Consider the following 23314-nt stretch of genomic DNA (forward strand, 5'->3'; position numbering starts at 1 on the left):
ATTCCCAAGGGCCTTTCATTTCCTGTTTCCCTTCCTCTCTGCCCTCCTTTTGGGTCCACAGGCCACCAGGGAAGTTGGGTGTTCTGTGGCGTGGCTGCTGAAGAGCTCACATGGGGAGGAGGGGAGGCTACAGGAGATTCACTCACCACAGAAGACCCCCCTCCAAGACGGCCAGTCTCCACTCCCAGAGACACAGGAAGCCCAATGGCTTTGAACACTCAATTTAATTTAAAACAGGCACAAGTGCAAACAATTCACAAAAATTTCTAGGGAAGATGCTTTTGTTTTGAAAACTCTGACCCTTAAAAAAAAGTCCTTGCAATTTCTTTGTCCCCAGGTAGGTCACTAGGGAGCAGAAAAATCTAAAAATATTATCTAGATAGAAAGGGTCCAGACACCTGAAGTTCTTTCCTGGAATTCCATCTCACAGCAGCCCTGAAGTGGGGCGGGGCCGAGAAGGACAAGGAGATAGCTGTCTGTGGAGGCAGCCGGGGCAGATGGTTTGCACACATGGATGCCTGTGACCTCGACATGATGGAAACCCAGAGGTGGTTCGCCTTCTCTCCCAGATAGGGTTCTGAAGAGAACAATGGGTCCCTGATGACCTGGTTACTGAGATAAACTTGAAAGGTAACACAGTTGCCATTTCTTACATTCCCGTCTCTGGCCCTCACGATGCACAGTACAGGAGAAGCTCAGAAGCCTCCTGAGCTCCCAGGATGTGTTAGACTTAGCATGGACCACTCCACTGGCCAGGTAGACACAGGAGTGGAGAGGTGGAAGCCAGGCCAAGAAAGCAGGTCCCTTCAGGCTAGAACTTAATGGGAGAGAGGATGGGGCAGCCTTCCTGAAGCTGGCTGTGGGTGACCGACCTGGGCTGTTAAGGTGGCTTTCCTCCCCTTACACACACACACACACACACACACACACACACGATGTTCTCTCCATTCTGTAAAGTGAGAGCACCTTCACCACCGACCCCATTCTTTCTCTTTCACTCAGAAATTGTCCCCTCACTCCCTGCCCCCAGCCATGGCCTGGAGCAGGCCATTCATAGTTCTGGGCGGGGAGGGGCTGTACAGGTGGGACTGCACCTTCAGGACATCAGATGTGAGAGAGGAAGTGGGATTCCGGTCATAAAAACCACCCCGTGGCCCTCTCGAGACCCGAGGTTTGAAGCTGGAGCTGAGAACAGCAAGTATCTGTGGAGACCAGCAGTCTGCCCTCTGCAGTGGCCTAGGACGCTAGTGTACAACTACCTTTAAAAAACCACAGCAGCCTTTTCTACTGTGTTGGCTGCAGAGGCCAGGAACGCTGGCCTCTGCGTTTCTTAGAAATATCCCTGTGCAAATATCAAGGGGTCATCCTGTAGAAGGGGTCTCCATCTGGGGACTCGGGAGGGAGAGACTGAGGGGGCAGGTCCGGCCTGGCCCAGTAGGCTGAAGGGCAGAGGGTGGGGCTGGGGCTTCACATTTCAATCTTTGGAGAGAATACTGAGGAGGAGGAGGCAGGCAAGTCCTGCCGGCAGGCTGGCTGCCCAGTGTGCCCTGCCTGTGGGCATAGGTGGCAGGCATACTCGGGGTGGGCTCAGCAGGTGGAGGTCTGCTTTCGGTAGAGCTGGATCAGGGGCACCAGGCACTCAGGTAGCCCTGTCTGCAGCAGGAAGGGGTGGTCTAGGAGCTCCTGGGCTGTGGCTCTCTCTTGGGGGTCCCGCACCAGCATCCGCTCCAGGAAGTCTCGCAGCACCGGGGAGACCTGTAGAGACAGGGCAGTGAGATGAAGCCACAATTTGCAGTCACTTTGGGGTGACCTGATTGCCTGGTCTTATCATTGTTTGAAAGTCTTGAATTCGCTGGTTTTTCAACTTCCTGTCCCCTTGTCCCTCCCCACCCCCCAAGGCTCTCAGCATTCAGATGCTATAGCTCTGTGGAAGGGGCAGAGAATTGGCATCAGTGATCCAGGCCTGGCTCTATCCCTGATCTCAAGCAAGTCACAGTTTTCTCTAGGCCTCAGTTTTCTCGTCTGTAAAATGGGCTAGTGATAAAGTATGCTTGCCCTGTCTGCCACATAGGGCTTTTGAAATTTTAAAAACAGGTTGCTGGGCGCGGTGGCTCATGCCTGTAATCCCAGCACTTTGGGAGGCCAAGTTGGGCACATTACATGGTCAGGAGTTCGTAGACCAGCCTGACCAACATGGCGAAACCCCGTCTCTACTAAAAATACAAAAATTAGCAGGGCATGGTGGCGCGTGCCTATAATCCCAGCTACTCAGGAGGCTGAGGCAGGAGAATTGCTTGAACCCAGGAGGTGGAGGTTGCAGTGAGCCGAGATCGCACCACTGCATTCCAGCCTGAGCAACAGAGAGAGACTCCATCTCAAAAAAAACAAACAAAAAACAACAACAGAAACAAACAGGTCAAGGATGAGGAAGTGCTCTGAAAAATAGAAAATAAAGTGAGACCTGAAAAGGAAGATTTCTTTGTTGCTCTAGGCCTTAGAGTCTAAGGCAAGGGCTTATCTTGGTTCATTTTGAGCCAGTATCTTGGGATGAGGCTCAGTCTTGGGCAAAAGGCTACATCCTCTGAGGAATTAGCCAACTGGACATCTTTATATGCTAATTTTGGGGTTAGCGGTGCGGGCTCCAAGGACCAGTTGTCTTGGAAGATGTTTCCTGTTGGTCCTCCCATCCAGCTTTGTGTTGGGGCCACAGAACTTTTATTTTATTTTATTTTTTGCTATTTTAGAGGAGAGGCTTCAGCCCTCTGAGACATTTCTTGCTTTGGCCACCAGATGGCGGTGCTACTTAGCAGCCCCGTGCTGACCTGCCAGCAGGGGGCGTCCACAGTAAGGCCTGCGGGGTTGGGGCGGATTTGGCAAAAAGGGTTACGTGTATACACTTCCATGCACTTATACTGGCTTTAAGGGGAACGCTGTGGCTTAGCTGTGTCGGGGTGTGCAACGATGGAGCATGAGCCGACTCGCCATGACGGACGGGGCCATCGAATCATGGTATGGATCTCCCGACAAGGGTTAGAAGGGTTTGTGCTCAGTGAAGCTTCTCTGAATTCCTCCCTGCACAGCAGGGATTGCTGGTGTCCTGGCTTTCCCTGCTCATGGGCCCCACTGGGCTTCCGACCAGTGCCTGCCAAGCAGCAACCCTCCTGCCACAGCTGTGGGAGGCGACTTGTTGGAGCGCACGTGCCAACTTGTGCGTAGATGCAGCTCCACACCCAGGTGCAGGTTTTGTGTAGAGAAAGAGGAGCCTTTTCCAGGAGCCCAGACCCTGAAGGGAGGTGCTGGGAGCCCAGGTTCTGGTCCTCTTGCCTCAGGAGGAATGGGGTCTGCGAGGTCGCACCCTTGTGTGCCAACTGACCTTGTGAGAGTTTTTCAGCTTGGGCGGGGGGCTGTCCCGGAGCCTCTTCATGGCTTGCACTGGGGAGTCACTGAAGTACGGTGGCTCCCCATCCACCATCTCAATCACCATGATGCCCAGAGACCAGATATCCACCTGCAGGAGGAAAATGTCCCTGACCCCATGGCCAGAGCCTGGCCCCTTGGTAGCCGCGTTCTGGTGGCAGCAGTGGTGGAGGGGGGACAGTTGGCCCCAGCTTTCCTTGGTGGGTCTGTCTCCTTCCTCCCCTGGTCACCTGCCCTGTGGCCAGTTACTGCCTGCATGAGTGACCACTGTCTATAGGGACACAGCTGTCAGTCACTCAGAGAAAGGCTATCATCCATGCGAGGCCCGGCCATACCCCATTCTGCCCTTGAGCTGAGGAAAGCACTTGCAGGACTGGTTCCTGGCAGCAAAGTCATTGGGTGAGAGCAGCCCCATCGAAAGGGGGGAGGGTGTTGACTAGGTGGGACTCTGAAAACCAGGGCTGCTTTTGGTGAGATCACTGGAGGGGCCACAGCAGAAGAGGTGCCAGTTGCCAAGTTGCTTTTGGGAGGTCTGGGGGGGTGGAGGGAACGGTTACCTCAGTGGCATATAAAGACCTGGAGATCACTTCAGGAGCCATCCAGTAGGGGGTGCCCACCAGGGACTTCCTCTTAGGGACGTCTTTGCTGATCTGAGCACAGAATCCGAAGTCCGAGAGCTTCACCTGGGGTTGAAAGGGGAGTGAGTGGTGGACCAGGAGGAAGTGGGAGCATGGCTGTGCCAGGGACAGGATGGAACCTACCCTGCCATCGAGGGTCAGCAAGATGGAGTCACTCTTGATGTCCCGGTGGATGACGCCCTGGGCATGCAGGTAGGCCAGGGCCTGCAGCACAGCCTCACACACAGTGGCGATCTGCTCCTCATTCAGCCTGCACAGGAAGGTGGGGCCGCCCGATGGAAGAGAATGTTAGCTCTGGCAGGTCGTCGGGTGGCTGAGCAGAGTAGGAGTCCCTGCTGCTCGGCCCCACGGCTCCCAGGCAATCTGTTTGGCAGCACAGGCCATAGCCCTGGTGAAAACTGGGGCTTGAGCCTTGGCTAGAAGCCATCCTTCTCTTCTTCACTCCCAAGACCCCTGGGTCTCAGTTACCCCAGCAGGCAGGGGAGCCCAGGCATCCCGAGTCTTCTGGGCCACAGGCAGAAGACCACACTGTCTTGGCAGGGCCATGGTGAGGGCAGCCTGCACTCAGGGCCCAGCCCTCCCAGCTGCCTACCTGACTTGGGAGACGATGTCTGTGAGGGCTCCTCCCTGCAGGAACTCCATGAGCACCCACAGCTCCTCGCCCACCAGGTAGCTCTTGTACATCTCCACCACGTTGAAGTGCTGGTAGTCCCGCATGATCACCACCTGGGGGCAGGCGGGGGCCTGAGTGCCAGGCACAGTGCCCAGACGCATGGCCACCCACTGCCCCTGCTCACAGATGTCCAGCCTGGCTGGCTGCTGACTGCCCATCCCCAACGCCCCCGTCTGTGTCCCACCCTGTCCTCCCACCTCGTTGAAGAGCAGCTCCCTGCGCTGCTGCTTCCTGAGGTCCATCATCTTGATGGCCACCTGGCGGCCCGAGTGCTTCTCCCGGGCCAAGCAGACGATGCCGGTGGAGCCCTCGCCAATCTTCACGTAGCTGTCCAGCAGCAGCCGGGGGTCACCCTGGTCCACCACCATCCTGAGCGCAGCCTTGAACTGCTCATGTGTCACAACACCTGTGTCCTCACCAGCCAGGGCGCCCTTGGCAACCGTGGGGTCCTGGGGCAGGTACAGGTTGCTGGTGCTGATCTGGGCGTGCCAGGTGCGGGGGGAACCCGCTGGGGAAGACCGGCCTGGAAGCTGGCCTGTGGCCGGGGCTGTGCGGAGGGACTTCTGGGGGCTGCTGGTATCCGAAGTGGTCAGAGGGCTGAAGGTCCCCACCGGCTGGTCCGAGGGCAAGGACTGGGCCTTGGCCACCAGGCTTGGGGGGTTGTCTTTCTGCGGCGGTCGGAAAGAGGAGTTGGGCTGCAGGGACAAAGCAACAGGAAGGGGCAGGGCTGTGGGAGCATTTGGAATAACCTTCCTGGAGGCAGGGGCTGGCCGCCATGACCTCTGGACTCTGGCAGGGTCAGGCAGGGTATCAAACTAGGGAGGTGCTCTGAGCAAAGATTTTCAGACAGAGCTGAAGCCCAGCCACAGTCCTGTGCCAGCAGCCCCCCACAGGGCACCAAGCTGGGCAGGCCCAAGACAGCTCCTTACACTCGCTCTGCTGCACCTGGGAAGACAGAGAAGGCCAGCTCCCCGCCGGGTCCTGTACTGGGTATTTCTTCCTGGGTGATTGACAGCTAGACCCCAGGGAGGCTGCCATAAGGCAGACTCTTCCTCTGTGCTCAGAGGCTGCTTGAAGAATCTGGGTCAGAGGCATTCTTCACTCCCAAGGCGCTCCCACCCCAGGACCCATGGGGGCAGAAGAGGCCTGGCAGTGGGGTGGTGAGCAGTGGGTAAGGTTCAGGGTTACTCCCTGAACCAAGGCAGGGGAGCCACATCTGGGGCCCGATAGCCCTGCTTGTGCCTGCAGCAGGGAGTTTGCGAATCTGTGCTGGGAGGTTATGTCCCTGACAGAGGACCACAGAGGTATGTCACCATCTGGGGGGTTCTCAGGTGTCTCCCCTGGGCTGGGAATCTGTTGCCAGAGAGATCTGGAGTTAGGAGGGTAGGTCCAGCCAAACCTAAGCCTTGAGGCCAGGGATGGGGAGATGTCTTAAGGACCCCCAAAGGAGTCCTTCCACTTCCTCCCTGGCGTGAAACTCCTGGCTAAGGAGCCCACGGGAGGGAGGAGAAGGTAGGGGGCCTATCCTCACTGGCTCTGGCGGGGAGAGAGGGAGGGAGGGAAGGTGGAGCTGAAGGGCAGCCTGGGCCCCCAGTGAGCCCTGCTCAGGCCCAGCCCTGGAAGCCTGCGAGGCTTCTTGCTTTTCCGAGCCCAAGCCCTCCTGCTGTTTCTGACAGGAAAGGTGCCCGCCCATCTTTGGGTTCTCCCCAAGGAGCGGTGATATGCACCATGACCCCTCCCAGGTTTTCCGTGTTTTTAAAGGGCACCTGGAGAGGGATGCTTCAGGGGCTGCAGAAAAAGCCTTCGAGGAACTTCTCCAAACCCATCATGTAAGCCATTGTCTTAGGTGTCCAGTGGGTCCTGGTCCTGATCCCAGAGCTGAAACAACTTACAGGAGATCTCAAGCAGTAAGTTTGGGCTGGGATGCTTGCACAGGGACCCCAAACCCCAAATCTGGGCCTTGGGCCCCACCAGAGTCTTTTTACTGCCTTTAGCAACCCCCACTCCCTTCCTTCCCCAACCCCCTGCAGCTTCAGGGCTTCCACTCTCCAGCCAAGTCCCTGGCCTGCTTAGGGTGGAATAGGCACTCCTGCTGGCTGACAGCCATGCTGGGGCAGACTTCTGCCACCCCCACACCTGCCTGCCCACCCGAGTGTGTCCTTGACCTTCACAGGAAAGAAGCTAGAAATCCTCCCAGGACTGCCTGGACTCACTCCATCCCTGATGAGTGCATTTGGACAGTAAACATTCTCCCACGTCCTTGCCAGCATCTGACTGTCACCATCCACTGTGACACTGTGACATTGTCACCATCCACTGTGTAGTGGAGCAGTGGGACCCCTGGACTGGGCTGTCAGGACCTGGGGCCCAGCCCTGGGCTGCTCTGCCCTGTGATAGGCCTTAGGCAAGTCGTCCTCTCTGAGCCCCAGTCTCCACTACAATGCAGGGATGTGCGCAGTGATCTGGGGAGCTAGATAAACTGCAGACTTCCCGCCTCAGGGCCTGATTCGGTGGGAGCCGAGAGCAGAGACTCTGCATTTGAAGAAGGTCCCTGGGTCCTAGGAGGCCCATGGAACATACTTTGAGAAGCTCTGCATGAGTGGGCAGTATGATCTTATGGTCTCAGAGAGCCTCTGGGAGGGCTGTGAGGGGGGTAGAGGGAGCATGGCCATGACTGAGGCTGTGATGCCAGGTCCTGGGAACAGAGGTTCCATGAGACGTCACCAGGCAGGGACAGGGAGGGAAGTGGGGCAGGGCTCGCTGCATCACACAGTCAGCCTGTAGAAAGGCTCGGGGCTCTAAGGAGGCTGCCTGCTGACCTGAGTGTGGACTTAACTCAGAAAACATGCTCTGCAGGCCCCCGTCCATGTGGGTCGGGGCAGAAGCTTGGGGACCACCTAAAGCTGCTCTTGAGGTGGCTCTGATGACCTCTTGTCCTGAATCTCCTAAGAAAGGCTGTAAAATGAGATCATTCCCCTCCTGGCCTCTAGGGCTTCTGCATGGGCCAGCTCTACTCTGAGGATGTGTGGGCACCACGTGGACAGGCCGAGGTAGGGGTTTCTTCCCTGTCTCCACAGGCCAGGTCCCTGTGCTGCTGCTGCTGCTGGTGCTGCTGTAGGTGCTGGCTGGGCTCAGGGCGAAGCCTGCGTCTGGAGGCTGGGGGAGGAATGGCCCAGCCAGGAGCCCAGCACAAGCAGAGTCTGGGACACAGGCTGGGGAGTCTGGGGAGCTGGCTTGGTCTTCAGCCTGGCAAGGTCTGGTCCCTAGCGTCCTTTCGTTGGCTTCACTGCCTGTCTCCACAGGGAGGGAGCTTTTATCAATGTAATCACAAGCAAGGACCAGATGAAACTTGTGAGGCCACACAAGAAAGGGAAAGGGGGACATGACAATGGAATTAATTAATTGTTACAGGCTCTGGATTAATTCTGAAGTTACTCACGGGATAGACCTCTTGGGAAGAAAGCCACTAGAAGAGTCATGCATACATTTACAGCAATGCCTCATTTCCCGCCCTGAGCCATGGCTCCCCAGCTGTGGGCTTAGGGGGCTGTACCGTAAGTATCCTAAAGGGGAGAAGCCATGGCATAGTATTTTTACAAATAATAAAGCCAGCCTGGCATGGTGGCTCAGGCGCCTGTAATCCCAGCACTTTGGGAGGCCAAGACAGGTGGATCACTTGAGGTCAGGAGTTCGAGACCAGCCTGGCCAACATGGTGAAACCATCTCTTCTAAAAATACAAAAATTAGCTGGGTATGGTGGAGCGTGCCTGTAATCCCAGCTACTTGGGAGGCTGAGGTGGGCGGATCACTTGAACCCAGGAGGTGGAGGTTGCAGTGAGCCAAGGTTGTGCCACTGCACTCCAGCCTGGGTGACAGAGGGAGACGCCATCTCAAATACTACTACTAAAGCCATTTATTGAGGGCTTACCACTTTGACAAGTGCCTTCAATGTACTATCTCATGTAATCCTCATAACCCTATGGGTTGTTTGGTTGTCCTGTAGGCACTGGAACCCACAGGATGCCCATGGCTGCGGACTCCCATGCTGCAATCCCACTGGTGCCATGTATCCTTGACATATATCGGAGTACACAGTAGGTGCTTAACCAATGTTTGCCCTTCTGACTCTAAGTGGAACATGTCTAATCCCTGCAAGCTCCTAACAAACTGTCTTGCCTCTTTGGCCTCTGTGCCCCCATGCCCTATCTTCCTGTGCTCTTTAGCTAGAGTGACTCCAGGCCTCACTGCCTGGGGCTAGGTACAGGAGCCCTGGAGTCTGTACTCAGACCCTCCCATAGCCATGCCTGGCACACCGCATGGCCTCTGTGGCCTAACTGCTGTTATAGAAGCTGCTGCGAGTGTCCAGAGTCAGCCCCAGTGCCAAGGGCTGCTGGCTTGATCTGGGGGCTCCTGGGGTAGGTGGTGGAGGAGGAGGAGGAAGGCTGATGCTCCCCATCTGTGTTACTGAATTTGCTTAAGGCATTCTTAATCAGGGTGCTCAAGTGACATTTGGCAATGTCTGGAGGCATTTTTGGTTATTCCAACCGGGGGTACCACCAGCTTCTAGTGAGTAGAGGCCAGGGAGGCTGCTACAGTGCAAGGAGAGCCCACCACAAAGGATGGACTGATCTGAGGGTCAGCAGTGAGGACGCTGAGAAGCCCCGGCCCAGAGCAGCTTGGGGGGTCTCAGCCTTGCCGTTGAGAGGCTTGGCTTCAGAGTAGAAATCTTGAAAGATGTGTCCGAGTTGCCCAGAAGGAAACCACTCCCCTGGATTTGGAAGTATGGTGTTGCCGAGCTCAAGATAACTACTGCCTGCTCCCACAAGTATGGGAGACATCCCAGCATACCCAGCAGCAGTGGCCCATGGTGAGTACTCAGTACATTGTGCAGGGATGGACAGGCCTCTCCCCCTGCTGTGGGGTGCTGGCAGGAGCCCAGAAAGATGCAAATGAGTGCCCAGCCCAGTGTTGACAACCCCTTTCTCCAAATCCCTGAGGCCTCCCAGCAGGACTCCTGAGAGACAGAGGGAGGTCAGGCTCCAATTCTCACCTTCCCAGCAGGGTGCACTGTCTTGATCTTACGTTGGTTTTCTGGCTGAGTCTCCCCAGGGGCACAGCCTTCCAGACACCCTGCAGCTCACAGATGCTCATGCTCCTCTCACAGATACATCAAGCCACAACCCATGGGGATCCCAACCCACTGTCCTTTAACCTAGTAGGGGACTGGAGTGCACAAAGCCCAGAACTTTCTCTCTCTTTTTTTTTGAGACGGAGTCTTGCTCTGTCACCCAGGCTGGAGTGCAGTGGCACGATCTCGGCTCACTGCAAGCTCCGCCTCCCAGGTTCACGCCATTCTCCTGCCTCAGCCTCCTGAGTAGCTGGGATTATAGGCGCCCGCCACCGCGCCCGGCTAATTTTTTTTGTATTTTTAGTAGAGACGGGTTTCACCGTGTTAGCCAGGATGGTCTCGATCTCCTGACCTCGTGATCCGTCCACCTCGGCCTCCCAAAGTGCTGGGACTACAGACATGAGCCACCGTGCGCGGCCGCCCAGAACTTTCTCTGAGTACCTCAGCTGGCAGGCAGTGACCCAGAAAGTTTGTAGTCCAGGTCATCCCCAAACCCACACCCTGTGCAGGCTGGGCCACATTCACCCCACTGATGACAGGGGAGTACCCAGGCTTGTCTTAAAGCCCTCCCAGGAGGGAGGGGAGGCTCCATTACCCATGCCACTGTCAGCAGCCGTTTCTTAGGCCTGCCTTTGACCCTCCCAGGAAGGAGCTAAAGAACAAGTGGCTGCTGTGCTTGTAAAGCCTTCATACGCAAGAGTCATGAGCCAACAGGGCCCGGGCCGGAGAGGCAGCCCCAGAGCACTCCCCACCTTCCTTCTCTGACTCACTCTCCATCATGCCTGGGGGTGTCTCACCCTCTCTCTGTCAGTCTCCTCCTCTGCCAAATGGGAAAAGAGGTTACTGTCACTATCAACAGGATGCTGGAGGGCCTGGAAGAAGCAAAAAGGTGCTCCACTCTGCCTGCCAAGAAATGTCACCACGGGGGCTCCCTCAATCCTTTCCTTTCTCACAAGAAAAATGTGCGTCTGAAGCAGTCACACATGCCACAAGTCGGCCTCCTGCTGCCCCTGGACTAGGCAAATCCAGCTTTTCCTATGGCCACACACTCGGGAACAAATAATGACAGAAATGGGAAACAACACAACAGCCACAGAGAAAAGAAGGAAAGGAAGGGAGGGAAGGAGGAGGCGAGCCACCCTCCTTAGGGAAGAGGTTACTGTGCACATTTCTGCCGCCGTAGGCGGAAGCAGTCCAGGGAGCCTCTTTCAAAGTCCTCCAAGGGGAAAGCTAGGCAAGGCTTGTGTCCCTACACCCACTCCCCAGTGGACACCTGCAGGCCAGACTCCTGACTTACCTTGCTCTGTGGTGGAGGGCCTGGCTTGCTGCTGCTTGGGGGGGCCGTGGCAGCAGTGGACAGGAACATGCTTCGGAATAGCCTGCGCTTCAGGCTGCTCTCCCGGGTCTTAGGGCTCGGGCTGCCTTCCCCACCTGGCCTGCCCGTGGCTGAGCCCACCAGGCAGGACTGTGGCCGGGCCTCCTCAGAGCCATGCTTGGCAGCCTTCATTCCACGCCTATTGGTGGCCGTGGGGGGCGAGGCTCCTGGCGGGGAGCTCTGCAGGCAGGCGCCCAGCTGCAGACAGCGCTGCGAGGCACCCTGAAACTCGGTGGGGCCCAGGGACTGTGCCTTTGCAGCCAGCCCATTGGGCAGGACCCGTGGGCTCTGCGGCTCGGGCCACGGCATCTGCCTGTGACCTGCTGGTGCGCCCCCGTTGCAGCTGAGGTAGAGGCTGTGGGGGTCAGTGCGCTCAGACTGGGGGCTCTGGAGGTACATGTCTGGGTCGGTGGCCCAGTGCTCATCCCCCAGCAGCCCCAGGGACTGTGCCCGCCGCCGGCTGGTGGGGCTGCGGCCACGCAGGGTGTTGGAGCTGATGACTGACAACTTCTGGATGTCGTTGAGCAGCCCTGAGATGTAGCCATCCACAGGCACCGCGCTGCCCCGCACCACTGTCTGTAGGGGGGAGAGAAAAGAGTGTGTGGGAGCTGCCTGATTGTGGCAGGGAGGGGCGGCCAGGAGATCAGGGTCCCAGAATGTCCTTGGGGGCCCTGGGGAGGACCACCTAAGGACCTTCCCTGCTGTGTCATCCACACATTAATTTTTCCATAATTTATCAGGGCCCATCCTGGGTCCCGCCTGTGCTGGATGCAGGCATGCGGGGAGAAGGCCCAGCGTCAGCAGAGCAGATGGCGAGTGCCATGGGGCTGCATCCAGCATGCCCAGGGGTGTGGTCGGCTGGGCCAGGGAGCTGGAGCTCAGGGGGCGGGGCTCCATTCTCTAGCTCCACGGGTGTCTGGGAGAGATGTGCCCAGCCCTCTGAGGAAAAGAGACCAGGCCGGGGGCTCCTCCACACACGCTGGCTTCACAGCCTCCAAACCCTGATAGGGCCCCTGACCCCAACTTCTACAACGCTCTTGGGTCTACTAGTCCTGACCCTCACAACTAAAATTCTCCTGGTCTGGGAGAGTCCTCAGTCCCTATGGGGCTGCAGGTCCAAATATTGAATGGGACATGTCCTAAAAGACTATTCGTTGTTATCTGAAATACAAATGCAATTGAGCATCTTACATTTTCATGTGCTGAATCTGGCAACCCCACCACCCTGGAGAGAGGGTCTCCCCAGCCTCCTTCGCCCTGGCTTACCCAGGGAGAGAATGGCAGGCTGACAGGGAGGGAGTTAAAACAGCTGGTTAATTGATAGCTGTGAAGTAGGTGCTTCCTCCGGGGGTCTTTCTGAGGTTTAGCCAGGCATGGTTGTCTGAGTACTGGGAGAGGCTGAACCTCATCCCTGCCTGCCCCTCTTACCTTCATGGGCTGGAGCTGCACCCTTGTGATTCGCGAAGGGTCCACCACGGGCTTGGGGCGCCGCAGTGTGTCCAGGATGTTCTGCCATTGTGGGGGGAGGCCCACAAACTTGCCTTCTTTGGGGTCGAAGGAGGTGTGGACACGGTGCTGGAAGTTCTGTGGCGCCGAGATCTCAGGGCGTTTCTTCTTTTTCTTGCGGAACATGGTGCCTGTAAGGGCAGAGTCAGGTTGAGCTGCTGCCTGGGAAAGAGGGGTGGCTGCAGCAGGGGCTGGGGCACCAGGTTCAGGGCTCCCTCCCCTCCCCCAGCACAGCTCCCCTAGAAGCCTAGGGCTTCCCTCCACCTCCATCTCTGCTTCCTGGGGGAAATGGCTGGCTCCCAGCAGAACAGTCCCAGAAACAACAAACGTGCCATAAATAAGCCAATGCAGACTATAAACAAGGAAAAGAGGTGTCTTCTTGTCTGTGCCAAGTCCCCTGCGGAGCAGGCAGACTCTGGGGGTGTGTTTTTATAAAATCCAAAGCCCATTACAAGTATCATTCCACTGTCTGTCAATGAATTTTAAAAATGGGGAAAGAGGGAGGAAAGTTAGCAAGCTTGTTTTATGAAACGAGTATGACTTTGATTCTTAAAACCAGATAAGGAGAGTACAAGAAAAGGAAAATTTGACTCAATATCATTTAGGAACATAACTATGAAAATCTTAAAACTATTGAATCCAACAGTATATTAAAGTTATTTTTTTGTTGGCTTGTTTTTTTTTTTATTACAACTCAGCTTTGTCCCAGGATGGTTGAACCTGTTAATATGACACATTAATAAAAAGCCAACCAGCTGATCACAGACATGCTGCCCAGTCTGGGACTATTATGTATCAGGGAGCCCCCAAAAGGCCTTCATGGTTACCAGGTGCTTTACCTCAATTCCAGAAAGGCCCTGAGCCAAGAGGATAGCCTGGGGTGGGTGAGGGACAGCTAACTTAGGGGTAAAGCTCTCCAGAGAAGGCAGAGAGCACCACCTCCCCTTGACACTCTTCTCTCTGGTGTTGGAGCTCTATGTAAAACATCACCTGTAATCCTAGCACTCTGAGAGGCCGAGGCGGGTGGATCACCTGAGGTCAGGAGTTTGAGACCAGCTTGGCCAACATGGTGAAAACCTGTCTTGACTAAAAATACAAAGAAATTAGCCGGGCCTGGTGGCACATGCCTGTAGTCCTGGATACCCATGGGGTTGAGGGAGGAGAATCGCTTGAACCTAGGAGGCTGAGGCTGCAGTGAGCCGAGATTGCACCACTGCGCTCCAGCCTGGGCAATAGAGTGAGACTCTGTCTCAAAAAACAAACAAACAATAAAACCCTTAACCTGCAATCAAGCCTGTGTCCCGAGCCTTGCTGATTCTGGCTTTGCCTAAGGTCATGCTGAGCTCCATCTACAGAAGTGACACAGGCTTGCAATGGATAGCATGGGTAGATCTGAGAGGGGGGGAATTGGGGGCCTGGGAAGGGGAGGGACACTTCCAAAGGGTTGCTCTAGTTTCGCCTTCAGGGGAGCCCGGGACCTGGGATCACATGTTGATGGCAGACAGGGCCAGGGCTGCCGCTTGAATGCTTTTGGATCTGAAGAGGCTCAGAACAGCTCACTGGGTTCTTATGTATCTGAAAAGGTCACTTCCAGGCTTCAAGAAACAAACTGAAACATGATTCTTGAACTGAAAGCTTGGATTACTCATCTGCCTGAAGATCTGGAGTGCAGGGCCGTCATGTTCTCTTTTGGCTCTTGCTCTGGAAACAGCATTTTCCTAGTCATTTTGGCAGGTTCTGAAGGAGGTCGCAGATCTGGGAGGCAGCTGGCAGAAAGGCAGAGACCCTGGACAGCCAGTGAGTGGTTCCCCACTAGGAATTCACCATGCATGACTCAATCAGGGCCCACGTCACATCTCAATGTCAGCCATGCTTCTGGGTCTTGAGGTTCGGGAGTCCACCAAACACTCCCTAGAGGCAGAGCCACATGTGCGGGACCCTTACAGACCAAGCCCTTTGGAATAAAATAACCTGTGTGAGTTGCAGATGAGTTGTAGGGAGTCTCCCACTAATTTGGAGAGATTTTGAACAAGTTACTGAAATGATCTGAGCCAGTGGGGTTAATGAAAGACAGCTCATAGGGTTTAGGGGGTGTGAAGTAAGCACAGTCCCCATACATGACGGCTGTTTCTCTTGTGATGTCACCTCTCTTTGTATCCCTGTCTTGGAGCTCAGGCCCTCCAGACACTGGCACTTCGGCAGATACAAGTCTGGGAGTAACACCAAACCACTTTCTGCTCAGACTTACCAGTCAAAGGGGTCATGCCTGATGTCAGGGGTCTGGGACCTGGGGATCTTGCCATATATACATCATGGTTTGGTAAAATGTGTCTTCCTCCCTTTTGGCCTTTGCCTTTTTTTTTGAGAAGGAATCTTGCCACCCTGTCGCCCAGACTGGAGTGTAGCGGCACCATCTGGGCTCACTGCAACCTCCACCTCCCGCATTCAAGTGATTCTCTTGCCTCAGCCTCCTGAATAGCTGAGATTACAGGCACCCACCAACATACCCGGCTAATTTTTGTATTTTTAGTAGAGACGGGATTTCACCATGTTGGCCAGGCTGGTCTCGAACTTCTGACTTCAAATGATCCACCCGCCTTGGTCTCCCAAAGTGCTGGGATTACAGCCTTCGCCTTTTGCTACAGAAGAGTCTTTATTCAGCAGGTCTATTCCCCCAGTCTCTTGGATAGACCTGCTATCCCTGGATTAGTTGAGCTGCCTGCTTCGCCCTCCTCCCTAGCTCTGTGAAGTCTTCTGGAGGTGCAGGGACACAGACTGCAGCTGAAGAAGATCTGGTGAATCCGCCCCCCACCACCCACCCCAGAACACCCCTCTCCCCAACTCCCCTGCCCCACCCAAGCGCTCAGCTTTTGCTGTGGGGATGCACAGGGAGAGCATCTTTAGCAAATGGTCTCTGACTCTGGGAGCCTCTCCTGAGTCCATTCTAATAGCGAGCCGTTCCGCAACAAGTTCTTCCCAGAGGCGGCAGGGAGGCTGGAGAAGAAAGAAGGACAGCCCAGAGGGTGTCCCAGGGCCAGGAGTGGTGATGGTGAGGGTGGGAGTTGGCAGAAGCAATCAGCTGAGCTCAGGCTTTGGGGGCTAGGGAGTAGAGCTTTCGAAACCACAGGCCATCACTTAGCTCTGGAAAATCAACCAGTCAACCACCTAAAGGGAGGCAGCTAGGACTCATCTGAAATGTGGTGAGGCCAACACTGTGTGGGACAACATGACTGTGTAAGTAGAAAATGCGAGAGAATCTACGTAAAACTGGGATTAGGGGAGTGAATTTAAAAGGTCCCTGATTCAAGGTCTATATATATATATATATTTTTTTTTTTTTGAGATGGAGTCTCGCTGTCTTGCCCATGCTGGAGTGCAGTGGTGCGATCTCAGCTCACTGCAATCTCCGCTTCCCGGGTTCAAGTGATTCTCCTGCCTCAGCCTCCCAAGTAGCTGGGACTACAGGCGCATGCCATCACACCCAGCTAATTTTTGTATTTTTAGTAGAGACAGGGTTTCACCATGTTGGCCAGGATGGTCTCGATCTCTTGACTTTGTGATCCACCTGCCTCAGCCTCCCAAAGTGCTGGGATTACAGGCATAAGCCACCGTGCCCAGCCTCAAGGTTAATATTTTTAAAAATCAACTGGATTTCTACATACCAGTAACAACATGAAATTTTTAAAAAGTGCCGGGTGCGGTGGCTCACGCCTGTAATCCCAGCACTTTGGGAGGCCAAGGTGGGCGGATCACAAGGTCAGGAGATAGAGATCCCCTACAACATGCTGGGGGAATGGATGATCTTTTTAATAAATGTAGCTGAAGTAATTTGATCTCTGCATGGAAAAAAAATGAACCCGGAAGAATGAGCTCATACCATACTCCAAAATTACGCAGACAGATCACAGACCTCAACGTGAAAGGTAAAATAATAAAGCTGGTGGGAGTGACGGCGGGCACCCGTAGCCTGGCTGTCACCTCCCTCAGGTCCAGTGTGGTCATTATGAGGGGCCCGGTTTGGTGGGCTCTCCTGGAGCCCACGACCTGCTGGGGCCTAAACCTGTCCACACTCATGGGTCCCAGACACAAATTAAACTATCAACGTTTACTTTGCCCAAAGTGGAATTCTTGATGATATAGATTAGGGTTGGGGATTTTTAAAGATTTTGCCTATGGTAATTTGTCAACGCAGTGTGAATACAATGGCTATTTGAAGGAAATACATCAAAATATTAGTTGTCCCATTTACCTAGTGGGGCTACAGGTGATCTCCTTCTATTCTATCTTTCTACTCTTCTTCTAAGTTTTCCTTAAAGACGACGGATTGCTTCTCTAAAAAAAACAATTTTTTTTTTTTTTTTTTTTTTTTGAGACAGTTTCATTCTGTTGCCCAGGCTGGAGTACAGTGGTGCGATCTTGGCTCACTGCAACCTCTGCCTTCCAGGTTCAAGTGATTCTCCTGCCTCAGCCTCCCAAGTAGCTGGGACTACAGGTGCGTACCACCACGTCTGGCTAATTTTTGTATTTTTAGTAGAGATGGGGTTTCACCACATTGGCTAGGCTGGTATTGAACTCCTGACCTCAGGTGATCCACCCGCCTTCAGCCTCCCAAAGTGCTGGGATTACAGGCGTGAGCCACCGTGTCTGGCCAAAAAAAAAATATTTTCAAATACAGAGAAGAGTGATCCATGGAGACTGAGTGCCTAAGAGACGTTCGCCCACCTGAATGGGACCAGTGTTGCCCCGGTCATCGTGAGTGAATCACCCAGGACAAAACATGCCCTGCCTCTCCCCAGCATCAGGCTGTGTCCTCAGAGCATGCCCACCCGGTCAGCCAGGGCCTCTGCTTGCCATTTCCAGGGGTCCTTTTCCCATCCATGTCTCCAAGGCCACTGGGCTGAGGGAGGTGGGTGCTGCACCAGCCATGGGGCCCCAAGGATAAGTCAAACAGGCCATGCCAGCCGTTACTGTCGCCCCTCTAGCATCTCCATCTGCATGCAATTCCTCTACAGGAGGAGCTTTCCTCCAAGAAGCCACCAGGAGGAGGAAGGAGGGGGACTCTCCCTCAGAGGGCCAGACCCTGCCGTTTCTCCTGCCTCACTTGAAAGAAGTGATGTGAGCCTACGACCCTGACGTGGAAACAAGCAGAATGGGGTGGCCAGCTCGGGCACAGCCCCAGCCCCTCCTGGCTGACACTTCGCCTTAATACCGGGGAGGGAGGCCACACTGAAGATTCCACCTCAGGCTGGAAAGGCACTGCCGTGTGTGAGGACTGCTTTGAACTTTTCTCTTCTGGATGTCTGCAGACATCTTCCTGCTGGCTGACCCATGACTGCATTAGGGGGGATGCCCAGGGCTGGGAGGGAAGGGTCCAGCCCAAACCAGTTCAAGAAGGAAGCTCCCCTGCTGTGGGGCTTCCTCTGGCTGGAGCCTGGCCAGGGGGGGCCGACAGTTCCTGGCACAGGCTTTCTGGAGGAAATGCTGCTACCCCCAGTAAACCTGAGGGCGGAGCTGGTGGACAGTTCAGGGAGCTATGTACCTGGGGTCACTGAGGAGTGGGACAGTGGTGTTGGAGGAGCGGCAGTCTCAGACACAGAAAGGGAAGAAACTTTTCTTGAGCACCTATTATGTGCTAAGCCCCTTCTGAGGGTTAGCTCATTTAACCCTCACAGCAACCCTGAGACAAGGAATTGTTATCCACAAATCCAGATGAGGCTCAAAGAGGTTCAACAGCTTGCCTGAGGCTGCAGAACCAGGAAATGACTGAGTTGAGGTTTGAACCCAGATCTGATTCCAGAGCCCCTGCTCCATCCACCATGCTTACCCCGGACTGAGTCGGCTGTGGTTCTTCTCCCTCCCTGGAGGTCTTTATGAACAGAAACAGGCAGGATATGCGTGAGGTGTGTAGGACAGGGCTGACCCCTCCAGGGAAGAAGCCTGCTAAATTCTTTCCTGGGCTGACCTGTGAGTCAGAGGCCAGCGGGCCTGGGGCTGTCCTAACTTGCGGGCTGACCATTACCTTGCAAGGAAGCAGGTGTTTTTCCACCCAGCAAGGGGTGAGTGAAATGTTTCCAAGAGGTCATGGTGGGGGCTGTGATGGTCAGGGCCTGGCATCTAGGAAAAGCTACAGAAACAGCAGGTGTGTGTTCTGTCCAGCACAGGATGTGTCCACAGCCCCTCTGTAGGAGCTCAGCCTGAAGCCAGGCAACCCATAGGCTTGGCTTGAGGAGGGGGTGAGTAAGTATTGTGGCGGATGCTACTGTTCCACAGAGACAAGGGGATTCCCAGAGCATGGCAATGAGGCTTGGCTGGTCTAGTGTCCACAGCTGAGAAAAGCAGCTGCACTGTGGGTGGGCCACCCTCCCCAACAACGTCTCCTCCTTGGAGAGGAGACATCCATGGGCCGGGCCCTGGGATGCCAGGGCCACCAGAGCCATCAGGGCCCCACAAATGCAGGGTGGCACTACAGAGGATGAGTCTGCCTTTAAACCTCAAGCCAGAGCGCAGGCATTCAAATGAGCATTGCTGTGCAAGGCAGACCCCTTGGAATGCACCTGCCTGTTTCAAACATGCTCTGGTATTTCCAGAACTCCTCTTTGGGAACTGCCTTTGGGGTCATTGTGAGCCCACCTCAGCTGTCCTCCTAACCCGTCACCCTGCTTTTCACCAGAAGTGGTGGTATCCCACGTGGTCACCCACCTGACCCTCCAGACCTGGCCTAGAGTGAGTTTGGGCTGTTTGCACATATTGAGTCCCTTTCAAGGAAAGGACACAGCCTACGGAACGGATTCACAAGAACGAGCTGAGGCTGGGAAGCTGGCTTCCAGAAAGTGAGTCTAAAGGGGTTTGCAGTCACCTGGAGGGGTCAGCATTGGGTTGGCTGTGTAAGCGCTGGGATTGCTGGGAAGCTGTTAGAAATGAAGCTGGTGGAATTCTCTGCCATTTCCGGGTGACTGGGAAGAGAGGAGGCCGCTGCCCAGTGGGCCAGCTCCTGGGTTGCTCAAGGTGCCAGGGAGTGAGAGGGGGTGGCATGCCCAGGCTTTCTCACAGTGAGGCTCAGGGTCTGCTTATCAGGGCTCAAGTCCTGGGCCACAAGGCCGAGTGCTGGCTCAGCGTGGACCTTGGGCTTGGTGTTCCTAAGTCCCGGCTTGTGACCTTGGCCTACTCGCCTTCTGTAGGCCTCCTCGGCATTTTTGTAGGTGACAAGGGATGGATTAATTCACCGCCGCCAGCTTCTCCAGGCACAGTGAGGGGGAGCATCTGTTCCTGCTCACGGAGGAGCTTTGGATATTTCTCATGGTCGTCACTCAGGAAGAGCCTAGCATAAGTCGTAAGTAGCAGGCTCCGGGCTGAGCATTTCACACATGTGATCTCCTCGCCACAAGCCTGTGAGGTAGCACTAGTACTGTCTCCATTACGCAGAGAAGGAGAGACTAAGTGACTCATTCAAGCCGAGAGGCAAAGAAGGGGCAGACACGAGTCTGACCCAGGACCTGATGTGAACTTGGCTGCAGTGGCCATCTGCTCCTGCTACCACCCTCTGTTATTCTCAGGCCCAGCCAAGACACTTTGGGGAAGGGTCTATCCTAGAATCACAGCCCCAAGACAGAGGTGAGCCCCCTGAGTGCTACAAAACTTAGGAGAGTACCCTACTACCATCACCAACCTGTCAGAGTGGCCTCCAGAGGACCCTGTCACCTCCAGGGCTGGGCCCTGACACGCTGAGACCTGCAGCAGGGTTTCTTGACCTCTTTGTAACCCCCTTTGGGAACTGTCATCCCACACACATTCTGACAGGTGACAGGCCTCACCCGACCCCTTGGCTGAGAATTACTGTGAACAGAAGACAGCCTTTCACTGGAATATTCTCATTGGCCAGAAGGATTTTTCTCAAACTTTACTTTCAGAAGTTTGTTTCAAAAAAAAATTTTTTTTAGAGACAGAGTCTCGCTCAGTCGCCCAGGCTGAAATGCAGTGGTGCGATCAGAGCTTACTGCAGCCTCGAACTTCTGGCCTCAACCCACCCTCCCACCTCAGTCGCTTGAGTGGTTAGGACTAGAGGAGCATACCACCGTGCCCAGCTGGGAAATTATACTATTCCTTTATTCAGAAAGTATCTATTATGGACCTACTCTACTCCAGGCTCTGGGGGCCATGGTAAACAAGAGGAAATCCTCACTCCTGTGTGGTTTAGTTTGCTTCTTCCAAACAGAGGTTGCTCTAGGCCAACCTTCTGCAGCCAGAAGAGATGGTAATGCAGGATCTGTGGGACTCCTGATGGGGTCTGACCTTCCCCTTGGCCCAAATTTCAGTCCCTCTGGCATTCCCAACAGGAGGCTGCCCGCACTCTGCTAGAACTCATTCAGCGATGAAAAGCTCCCCCTGCAGCCCCTGCCTTCTGTCCCCTCTGTCCCCTCGCTGATCCTTGTGTGGAGCTGAACCGTCTCACCTCAGCCCCTACTGGGGTCTGAGTCTGCCATCTGCTCCTCTTCACGTGACTTAAGAGTCAGGAGAGGTGGCACCCCAGCACCCTATCCTGGCCCCCAAAATACACGGGGGAAGGAAATTTCATCTGCTTTTCTGCTCAGCCGTCACCTGCAGGGGAGGAAGGTCCTAGACACAGGTTGTGGCCCTCATGTGGATGCCCACAACATTCAGACAACCTGCTCAGGGTCAGTGTGCTGAAGTGCGGAGAGGCCCCAGGAGGATGAGCAGGACCCTGAAGCTCTGCTGTCCCACTTGAGGGACCCAGAGAGATGCAGCATGGGCCAGGGCAGACAGCATGCCACGCAACCTGCCAAAATGTTTGGGCTCCCTGCCTTTGTCACCATTCCCACACCACTGGCCCCAGTGAATCCCCAGGGGAGAGATAATGGGCTGCTGTTTAAAAGAATACAATAATACAGCTCGTTCAGTCGCTTGTGTCAACACTCCAGCTGAATGACAGGCTGAAAAGCAGGCCGGCCAGCCAAGGAAGGTCAATATTGACTCAGGCCCTCCTTCTGGGCCCAGCTTCAGCCTGCATGGACACTGCTGCGGTCCAGCAGCAGCTCAGGCTAGAACAGCCCTCTGACCTCCGTTTATTGTACCTCGAATCCCAACCCTTGCCTATCCCCTCCTGCTGCACAGCACTGGGCTTTCCTGGGCGTATGGTTATTTCTAAGGCAAGACCTGAAGAATGGCTTCCTGGGAGGGCTGCAAGCCAGGGACCCTCTCACTATCCTAGATTCTTTTTTTTTTTGAGACATAGTCTTGCTCTGTTGCGCAGGCTGGAGTGCAGTGGTGCAATCTCGGCTCACTGCAAGCTCCGCCTCCCGGGTTCACGCCATTCTCCTGCCTCAGCCTCCTGAGTAGCTGGGACTACAGTCGCCTGCCACTGTGCCCAGCTAATTTTTTGTGTGTTTTTATTAGAGACAGGGTTTCACCATGGTCTCGATCTCCTGACCTCGTGATCCGCCCACCTCGGCCTCCCAAAGTGCTGGGATTACAGGCATGAGCCACCGCGCCCGGCCTACCCTAGATTCTCAACAGTCTCTGCACACAGAGGTCTGAGTCCTTAGCATAGGGTCCTCAATGCCTAGCTAGAAGGAACCTCTGGCATCCCTAATCACAAGATTGCCTTTTTTTCTACAGCTCTTAACTTTCCAGACCTCTATTTCACCTCCTTACTTTACACTTACAACACCACTGTGAGTTGGGCTGAACCTGCTTTGCTGGGCCCATTTTAAAGACAGCAGGGAGCTGGAGAGAGAAGGAGGAGGTGAGAAAAGAAAGGTATGCTTATAAAGCGCCCACCACATGGAGAGACTGTGCTAGGTGCTTTTTATTAGTGCATCTAATGGCTAATTGTAGCTACTGCAAGCTCTGTTTTACAGATGAAGAAACTGAGGCTCAGAGAGAAGTAATTGTCCAAGACAGTAAATGTGGAGCTGGGATTCAAAGTCAGATCTCTCCAGCTCCAAACTCCAGGCTTATCCACGATGCCGTGCCCAGAGAAGTCAAATGAACTGCCCTGGATCACACAGCTATGCAGAGCAGAGATGGGACTGGAAACTCAAGCCAGAGGCTCCCTCTGTCTCAGGCAACAGTTGAGGTTCCAGGGTCACCCATGAACACATGAACATGTGTGATGTGCAGGGGATGCTGCTGTTTCTGATGCCCAAGCCAGATCCTCTTCCAGAAATGACCCCTTCCCTGGGTCACCACGAGGTCCAGAGACCCTGAATTAGGGTCTCTCACTACTCACCCTCCAAGGACCCCTACCTTTACTTTATTCCTACTGCTTTGCTCTAATACCCTCTGACAATAGCTTGCCAAACAGCCAGACTGCCCTCAAAGCTCTCCAGGATGGGAGAACTCGGAGTGGTTTAGCCCTTCCCAACATAGCAGCTGGAGGCTGATGAGGCAGTTACTCCCCACAACCACCTTATGAGGAGGAAGGCATTCGCATTCCCATTTTACAGATGAGGCCATTTATAAGTTTGTAGAGAAGTGAAGCAACTTGTCTAAGGAGTCAAAGGCAAAGTCTGGATGAATTCAAACCCCACTCTCTTCGGTTCCAAATGTGTCTTCTGCCA

At 54.7% G+C, this 23314-nt stretch overlaps 1 protein-coding gene across 4 annotated transcripts in view; it reads right to left on the reverse strand.

Annotated features, from left to right (window-relative positions):
- Window positions 1-205: 205 nt before the first annotated feature.
- Window positions 206-23314, reverse strand: part of PAK6 (p21 (RAC1) activated kinase 6) — a 38209-nt gene continuing 15100 nt past the window's right edge. For all 4 annotated transcript variants that reach the window (XM_030814321.1, XM_030814322.1, XM_030814323.1 and 1 more), the window contains 8 exons: window positions 12660-12868; window positions 11154-11807; window positions 4926-5423; window positions 4648-4781; window positions 4179-4305; window positions 3975-4100; window positions 3374-3508; window positions 206-1755 (listed from right to left, as the gene is read on the reverse strand). In XM_030814321.1, the coding sequence (XP_030670181.1) occupies window positions 1588-1755; window positions 3374-3508; window positions 3975-4100; window positions 4179-4305; window positions 4648-4781; window positions 4926-5423; window positions 11154-11807; window positions 12660-12863 (2046 nt within the window). In that variant the 5' untranslated portion in view covers window positions 12864-12868 and the 3' untranslated portion in view covers window positions 206-1587. The remainder of the gene's footprint in view (window positions 1756-3373; window positions 3509-3974; window positions 4101-4178; window positions 4306-4647; window positions 4782-4925; window positions 5424-11153; window positions 11808-12659; window positions 12869-23314) is intronic.

The sequence above is a fragment of the Nomascus leucogenys genome, chromosome 6, assembly GCF_006542625.1.
Source record: "Nomascus leucogenys isolate Asia chromosome 6, Asia_NLE_v1, whole genome shotgun sequence".
In the NCBI taxonomy this organism is placed as follows: Eukaryota; Metazoa; Chordata; class Mammalia; order Primates; family Hylobatidae; genus Nomascus; species Nomascus leucogenys.